Genomic DNA, 8,810 nt, shown 5'->3' on the forward strand with positions numbered 1-8,810 from the left:
CCTTTTATTTGAATGATACTGTTTCAGAACATTTTCTGTAGATTCTTACTGGGTGGTCAGGGGAGGAGAAGAAAAGGGAAGGAAACAAAAAACCACACACACATTCCTGAGAATGTGACACCTTAATCCTGGAACACAGTGAGCTCTCTGTGCTCCTATTTTATTATTTATTTTTGTACCCCATTATATGTTGTAGCTACAGTGATCACCAGAGATCTGAAACTTTTTTTAGTCCCATCACTACAAGCTTCGTTTCTTCAGACTTTCATCCTCTTTAAATTGCACTAGTGGCGTTTTTTTTAAGGGCAATGTAGAGTTTAACTTAGTTCCTTTGAAAAACATTCAGTTCAATAGTTTTATCTGAGATAAAAGTGCAGCGACTTGCAAAGCATGTTTCATATGTTGTATTAAATATTGCTCTTCCTCTATGGCTGAAGGCAAGTTTAAAAGCCAGCAAAATCCTTCTTTGAAATGTGCTGTTGCTACCATCTCTTTGAAAGCTTTCTAAAACTGCCTGTAAATTTTGGACTACTGTAACAGGATGTTAGAACTTAAATTGTGGAACTATGTTTATAATACTGACTAAATTCTTATCTTTTGTAAACAGACAAGCACCCTGTCTCTGCCTTTTTGAAAGCCTAAGTCAATGTGTGTTGAATCTTCATTCACAAGCTAAAATTCCCTCAAAAACTTTCACAATATTTTATTTAAAATGTAAAATTCTACCAGTCTAGTCTGTGTGGAGAAAGCGTATGGAGATAATATCATCTTCTTCCTGGAATACTATATATAGTCTTGATTGGGTACTGAACACTAAAAAACTTTCAGGAAAGAAGAACAATAAATGTTTTCAGGGTTTAAAAAACAAAACAAAATTTGTTTCATAGTAATAACTCTATAGAAAGTCACATGTTTAAGCAAGGAAGATAGAAAGGAGGTACAGCCCAATAGTAGCTAGAGGGAGTTCTACTAGTTGCTTGCTTGTTCTGGAGTATTTAGGGAGAGGAAGTGTTTTTAAGTCTTTAAAACATGATAAGGTGGTTTTGGGGGAAAAATTATACAGAACAAGACCAAACAGCTCAATGGAGTAGTTTCTTACTAAAACTATATGCCTTATGTTAAGTTGATGGTTCTTGCTAACCTAAAAAGGTGAAGTCAAATGCTAAAACCTAAAAAAATGAAGTCAAATGCTCAGGGAAAATTAAATCTTTTCCAAAGATGATGTGACTGTCTCCTGAAAACTCAGACTGTTCTTGGCTTTCTTTATTTGAGATTTGATTTGCATTTACATTCTGTGTTGCAGAGAAGGATATGAGAACTTCTTTGATAAGCTCAGTGAACATAATATTCCTGTGTTCATATTTTCTGCTGGGATTGGGGATATTCTTGAGGAAGTAATCCACCAGGCTGGGGTCTACCATTCTAATGTCAAAGTGGTTTCCAATTTCATGGATTTCGATGAAAATGTACGTATGAGATAACACATTCTTATCAAACATGACTGTTTGTGGTATTGAGTAGCTATTTATGTATATTACAAGATGAACATTTAAATGCAGCAGATGTAACCACCTACCCTGTGATACAGAAACTTAGAATTGTATGTTCAACACTCTCTCAGGCCAAGATGAAGCAGGTGATCCCAGTTCAAACACTGTTAGCATGGTGTGATTAAAATACCATTTATTTCCTTTAATGGCAGCCTCACGTTTGGCCCAGCTCTGCTGCTCCTCCTCTTCCTCCAAGCAGGGAGAATTGCTGTTTGTCTAGTCCTAACAATGGTGTTACAGTCATTTTGTTATTTAACAGTAATTTATCTTGTTCATCATCAGAGACTACATAGTTCAATGTTAGCTCAACAGTAATATCACCTATTTCCTTCTAGGATTCTATCTTGCCTGAATGATACCAGAAATAACTTCAGATTTCTTTTTTTTAATAGGGAGTATTAAAAGGATTTAAAGGAGAATTGATTCACGTTTACAACAAACACGATGGTGCCTTGAAGAACACAGAGTACTTCAAACAACTAAAAGACAACAGTAATATCATACTGCTGGGTGATTCTCAAGGGGACTTGAGTATGGCAGATGGAGTAGCAAATGTTGAGAACATTCTTAAAATTGGCTATCTCAATGATAAAGTAAGCATCCCTACATAACCTTGTAAGCTTTAAATGAAACACTGGGAGTTAGAAATGGGTTCATTATAATATGCCTGAGATATCAAACCAAGCGTTTGGCCCATATTTGTTTTGAGACTTCAAATATTTTTCACGGATTTCTTTTTTTTATAAGACATAAGCTACAAAAACGCAAGTGTATATTGCTTTGGGTTTTGTACTGAACTGCTACCAAAAAGTATTTCCTAGAGAAGTAAAATTCAGAGGCTATAAAAATTAATTCTCTTAAATTCCTGTGGCTTCTCCCCCTCCTTTCAATACTGGGTTGATACTTGAGCAAAATTATGATCTTCCAAATAACAAATTTAGGCTCTCCTCTTTTTTTTTGAGTGACACACAACTGATCAATTGCTAAGTTATAATGCACATCCATTTGCATTCAGGAGAGAAAGAAATCCACTTTTCTATATCTCCCTGTCTTTTGGGAAGCTGAAGAAGTAGTTTATCTTTCAGTATCTTTATGTGTGAGATCCTGGAATAAATCTGAGGTATTATATCCTGGAAGGCATGCAAAGCTATGTCAGGCCACTCCTACTCTGTCCTCCTGTGGAATTCACTTGTAGGAGCAATACATTATTTGCATGGCTCATTCCCTTGCAATTGGTGGAAGGATTGGGCAATATTTTAATGACAAAAAGTCTTTCAATAATCAATTCTTTCTCTTTATCCCATCTGCAATTAGGTAGATGAGCTTCTGGAAAAATATATGGACTCTTATGATATCGTTTTGGTGAAAGATGAATCCCTGGAAGTTGCCAACTCCATCCTACAGAAAATCCTGTAAATTGCAGTCTCAAGTCACTCCATTCCTTTCAGGAGGCAACTGGACAGAAGAGCACATGTGTGCTATTTTAGATGTGTTTATTACTCATTTACAGAACTGTTTAATTTAATTTAAAACTTTTATCTTCATTTTGGTATTCTGGAGTATATATGGTATCAATTGTCAACTACAAGCTCCTTTTACTGCTCTTACACTGTTCTTTATTGTCTCACACTCCTGTTATAACTAGATTTAAATTGGATTTAGAGATGTGATATACTGCTGCAGATGGGTTAGTATGGTTCACTGTCTTTTTTAATCAGGCATTTCAGAGCAGCATTTTAGAAAATGTGGCTATTTTGTAAAATTGAAGGTGTAAACACTCTGTGAACAAGCAGTGTGCGCGTTTGTGTTGCCTTTTCTTTTCAAAGAAGACATTTCAGTCTCAGCTGTACTTTGAAGGATCTTATTCATATGCTACATACTTTCACAGAAGTTTTTCATACATATATTCTTCTCCAGTAAAAATGCTTTATTCACCTAATTCGGGCAAAGTGTTTCTTCTTCACAGATTTTTGTATCATTAGAAAAAATTCTCTATCCTTACTGTTTCTTATTGTCTGTGAAATGGGAAGAATGTTTTAAGTTAGTATATCTGAGATAAAATTTCTCATCTTTGTAACAACAGATCGTTTCACAAGCTAATAGTACACAGCCTCCCTGCACTGAGCAGGGACATCTTCAAGTTGATCAGGTTGCTCAGAGCCCCATCCAGCCTGACCTAGAATGTTTCCAAGGATGGGGCATCTACTACCTCTCTGGGCAACCTCTGACAGTGTTTCACCACACTCTTCTTCAGAAAGTATTTCCCCTGTACTGAGCAGCACCTCTCAGCATTGTGTACAGAAAGGTACAGCTTAATACCACCACAGCTTTGGAAGCTTACTTGGATATGTTGCAAGATAAGTAAAAGATGATGTTGTGACCCTGGTCCTATGAGGTCTCAGCTGTACTGAATCTATTCATTAATAAAATAGAGGCAATCATACAACTTCCCTAATGTGCAATATAGTCATTGTTCCCCTTTTTTCATTCACAGCTGTGCCATCTTCCATTCCCTGAGGAGTTGTAATGAAAACATGGGAGAGCCTAGATCCACATTCTCCCCACCAGAAGTAACACACATCTCAAGAAATGGCCTCTTTCCCTCCAACCTGTGATCTGTTATTTAAATTCTGACTTAGTAGCACCACTCATTTTTTTTCCAAATCAGCAGATTTACACTGCTTACCATCCCTGCTGGAACTTTTCCAAGAAAGGAAGAGGAGGGGCATAGTTTCCAAACCCCATTCTGCATCCTCTGCAGTAAACTAAAGTTAAATCCCCCCTGTATTTTGAATGCAGGGTAGAGGCTTGATATGCAATCTGAGGTAGTTGTGAGCACACGAACACATGGCACATGCTATGCCAGCAGGGAACTCCTGAGCACAGGGACCTTTTAGAAATTCCAGCCTGCATCTGAACAGGCAAAGAGTGTTTGAGGGAAATGTCCTCCTCGTCAGGATCTAGTCATGTTTGTAATTCCTTGCTCCTGGCAGAGGGGCAGCTGGCGCCCCAGAAGCAGCAGCCTTGAAGTTGTCCCTTGGAGCAGAAAACCAGTAAGACAACCAAGGCGAGGAGAGCACCTTGGCTGTCTTCCATTCCAGAGCCATTACTCAGGCAGCAGCAGATTGGAAGAGCTGAAAGGATCCTGGCAGTACCAGTGACAGGAGGAGACGGGAGCAGCAGCTGCCTCAGCCCTGGCTTGCCAAGAGCCTGTCAGCCAAAGCCAAAAACAGGGAAAGCTTGAAGGCAGCAGTGACAGCCGCTGAGTCAGCGGTCACTGGGACTGGGTGTGAAGTTTGGCCTGGTCTCTGGCCTTTCTCCCTGTCTCCCCCATTTGCCTCGGGCAGGGAGGAGGACGGGATGGTCATGGCAAAACTGTAAGGAAGGGAGCAGGCTCCAGTACAGTCATCTTCTGCCAGCACTATGGATTCAGCACCGCCAGCAAGACAAGCAGGGCAATGTTACCTGTGACTCCCTGCAGGGCATCGGTGTGAGCTGCCTGCTGAGCAACCAGGTCTGCACCACCTGGGCACAGCAAGGTTCTTAGGGAATGCTGCAGCATTTTCAGGGGAGCTCAGCAATTTCTTTAACATTCTACATTTGGAGTTTTAGGCACCTACAGAATTTACGTTAGCTGAGGTAATGATAAGGTTTTGGAAGCAGGGAAGTAGGGTTGGTGGTTCTTGGTTTTAGTGCTTTTTTAAACATGCAATCATGCTTTTGTCACAGATGCCAAATAAAAGTCCAAAAGGCAAAGGCCTTCTGAAAAACACCAAGGTGTTTGGATGCACTGCTTACTCAACCAGCCTCTAGTTGCAAGGGGCTAATTACCAGGCAATACTCCCAAAGTTTACACTGGGATAAAGTTTTCCATTTACAAGCAGCTTATCTTTGGAATACAGATAACAGTTAAAATTTAGAATATGTGAAGTGTAGCTGATAGTCACAGCTCCACAGCAAGAGATGTGTCAGCAACACACTCTCTAGCACAAGATCATTCTGAGCTACAAGTGGAATGGATTTTCCTGACCACCCCAGCATCAGTGAAAAGAAGGGGGGCAATTCTGGTCTCTCTGTATAGTGTTTCTGAGAAGGGAAGACTGTCCCATGTTTTCAATCAACCTTGCCTGAGAATACACATAAACTCATTGATTCTCCCTCCAGAATTTTTCCTCAGCCTTACCCAACAGGTGAGTGAGCCATCACGCCTTTACTGTTATGAAGATCTTATTCTTTAACCCACAATTGAAAAAAAAAAAAAAAAAAACCACAAACCCCTAACCAAAACAAACAAACAAATGAACAAAACCCACACAAGTAAATCAAATGAAACCACACAGAAAAGCACATGCAGAGCAACATAGAAAAAAGGATTAGGCAGCATCTTTAAAAGCAATTACCAAACCAGGTGTCCAACTACATCTTAATCTGAGTTACTGAAATTAGTGTTCAGCCTGCCTAGAGAGCCCACACACAGCAGAAGGGAGCACTTGGTTTCTCAACTACAGGGACACCTAAAACTCTTTGCCTTGGTAGAGGATTTCAGATCAAACCACCATCTTTCAAGCATTATGTAAGGAAGATTTTCCAATCTCACCTCCAAGCAGGTGGACAATGAATAGTCAGTCACCAAATGTTCAGTCCACAATGACAACCACTTAAAGAAAAGGATTCTTGTCCTTACAAGAGGAGGCAGGTAAGTTAAGATCTCCAGCATGCTTTTCTCCTTCTATCAGTAACTCCTGTCAGTCTCAGTTCCTATGTTAAGTAACTGCCAGAGCAGTAAACCTTTGCTAGGACATAAGAGCAACTAAGCCATGTTGCAGTTACCCCACAGAACCCATTTGCTGTACAAAGGGTATTTCCATGCCAAATAATTTACTTTTTGAAATGCCATAATACAGCTTTCTAGAAGAAACAGTTACTTATACAATCAACCTGAAACAGGAGGTCAGATTTTAAAAACCTGCATGGTGCTGTACAGATTATCAATATCCTTACATCTCATTGCCAGCCACAACTCATGCTTATGTGGTAGTTAAGGGAAAACACAAGAGGCATTTTTAGATATCCTCACTTTATCAAAATCCCACCTTTTTGTCAGTGGACTACTGGCTAATAGAAGAATCTATGTTATCAGTCACCTCTCCAAAGCCATGAACAAAATTAACTGCAAGCAAAATTAACTCTACAGTTACAGGTTAAACCGTCCTACTCCAGCAAGTCTAATTCTTGTAAGTACTATTGAGATTCTCCATTCAGTATTAGGAAAGAGATACTATTCACAGTATGTCTTTCTAAATCAAATTTCTAACCAGAAACATTTTGCCACCCTAAAAGTGTATTTCATTTATGATTTAGTTTGGAAAGAAAGGTATCATACATTTCCCAGACCATTTTCCCACAGCCAAAAGAGTATATCATAAGTTTAAAGCAAGGAATAAGCAAAGTTAAGTGAATTTGTTACTTTTCTTTCTTCCCCTACTCACAATATCTGTTCTGTCTGTAGCACATGTCCAAGGTCAAGTATTTGGGACCTTTATTTAGCTGAAAATGATTCCTCCTCTTGAGTGGGTGTTGCTGCCAGCTCAAATGTCCTCTTACTGTCAAACACACACTAATAGTCCTGAACTGAGCCAAAAACTTGCACTCAGTACTAGCTAAATATGCCTTTAAGCTTAAAGGAAAATCTGAATATTTTTCACACAGAAAAAAAATAACATTCAAGTTCAACAACTGCAAACTCTGATTTAAGCAAAATTTCTCATATACTTGGAATAGGTGGGATTTTAGAGTAGAAAATATTGTTATCAAATTAGGACAGAAAAAAAATAATTATAAATACCTGGATTTTTCACGGTACACACACAGGTTCCTTTTCCTTTGCACTGAGCCTCAGACAATTCAGTTGGCAATTGCCAACCCTGGCTGCCAGCAACTTCCTTTTCTAACAGCAGTCAGCTGCCCAGCTCTGAGATTAGCACCTGCCTGTTTCTTTAGAGGAGTAGCAGCGTTCTGAGTTCTAGAGAGCCCCTCATTAGCTTAACCAGCTAGTTACATCTGGCTATTAATGACGCTTAAGAGTTATGATCTATTTTTCTAAAGTTAGTTAAGTATGTGAAAAAGTATCTAGATACTAATTAAATAAATAAATTCTAAAAAGATACATTCCATAGATAAGTTCGAAATAGATAAGTTCTAAATACTAGTAGATAATAGATACTAATAGATAAATTCTAAATATTAAATAAATTCTAAATGCTACATAAGTAGATAAATTCTAAACAAACAGATAAATTCTAAATAGATAGATAGATAAATATAGATAAATTATAAATTGCTACTTTCACCTGAAAAAAAATATGTTACATTTTGAGGTAGAAAATATTTACCATATATCCATATTCCTCACAGGCCACCCTCTCTAACAGGTTGGTGACTCAGAGGGATTTATCTGTTCCTGGAGCTGCACATGCAAGGGCTGTGCTGAGCTCTCCCAGTCCACACCAGCACAATTTCACTTCCCAGCCAGCTTCCCTTGCCTCCAGGCTCTGGTTTGGTGAACGGGCAGGCAGACTGCCCTCACTTTTAGGGGGCTGCCACACACCCTGAGAAGTAATGGGTAGAAGATTCAACACAAGCACAAACCTTTTCTCAGGAAGGTGGCCCTGAGCTTTCCCTAGAGGGAGAAGCAAATAGCTACCAACAGAAAGGAAAAGATTGAGTCTATGTTAGTAGTAAGAAATTCTGGATTTTATGCAGTTTAGCCTAATGCAGCCTAATGCAGAAACCAGCAGACCTGGTTTCTGTTGCCTTTGTCTGGGCAATGCCCAGTATAAATACAATTATTTTGCAGCAATTTTTTCCTTATATTCTCCGATTTTCCCCAAAGCTGCATTCTTATTTCCAAAATGGCAACCTCCAGACTTGGAGGGGATGAGGTGAGTGGGCAACAAATACTTCCTCTAGACAGAAAAACATCTTTAGATGGATCACAAGCCATGTTTGCTAAGGCCTAAGAAGCAATGGAATAAGAATTTCAGATGTACTTACCCTAGCTGGAGGCACTGGTAAAGTCATCCCTGCTATCCCATCACTTCCAAATAAATCCAGCACAGCAATCTTTGGGATTACCAACTGCCTGCACTTTGGTGCTGCTCTTTGCCTTGCATCTGCCCTGGAGGACAACTCTGTTATCCTGGTTTACTGGGAACTCTTCAGCCCACCACCTGGAATGTTCCTCTGTGTAGAAAGATTGGG

The 8,810-nt window shown here is 39.2% G+C and overlaps 1 protein-coding gene and 1 long non-coding RNA gene across 8 annotated transcripts in view; one reads left to right on the plus strand and one right to left on the minus strand.

The window, feature by feature from the left end:
- The window catches only part of NT5C3A (5'-nucleotidase, cytosolic IIIA), a 26,728-nt gene extending 22,728 nt beyond the window's left edge, over positions 1-4,000 (plus strand). For all 6 annotated transcript variants that reach the window (XM_064670547.1, XM_064670549.1, XM_064670575.1 and 3 more), the window contains 3 exons: positions 1,304-1,466; positions 1,943-2,143; positions 2,865-4,000. In XM_064670547.1, coding sequence (XP_064526617.1) covers positions 1,304-1,466; positions 1,943-2,143; positions 2,865-2,966 — 466 coding nt within the window. In that variant the 3' untranslated portion in view covers positions 2,967-4,000. The remainder of the gene's footprint in view (positions 1-1,303; positions 1,467-1,942; positions 2,144-2,864) is intronic.
- The window catches only part of LOC135421892 (uncharacterized), a 25,710-nt gene extending 18,520 nt beyond the window's left edge, over positions 1-7,190 (minus strand). Inside the window, exon 1 of one of the 2 annotated variants that reach the window (XR_010434244.1) lies at positions 7,040-7,190. This is a non-coding gene — a long non-coding RNA (uncharacterized LOC135421892). The remainder of the gene's footprint in view (positions 1-7,039) is intronic. The other variant, XR_010434243.1, reaches the window with a different exon arrangement.
- Between the last annotated feature and the right edge of the window lie 1,620 nt (positions 7,191-8,810).

This window comes from Pseudopipra pipra, chromosome 1 (assembly GCF_036250125.1).
Source record: "Pseudopipra pipra isolate bDixPip1 chromosome 1, bDixPip1.hap1, whole genome shotgun sequence".
Taxonomy (NCBI): Eukaryota; Metazoa; Chordata; class Aves; order Passeriformes; family Pipridae; genus Pseudopipra; species Pseudopipra pipra.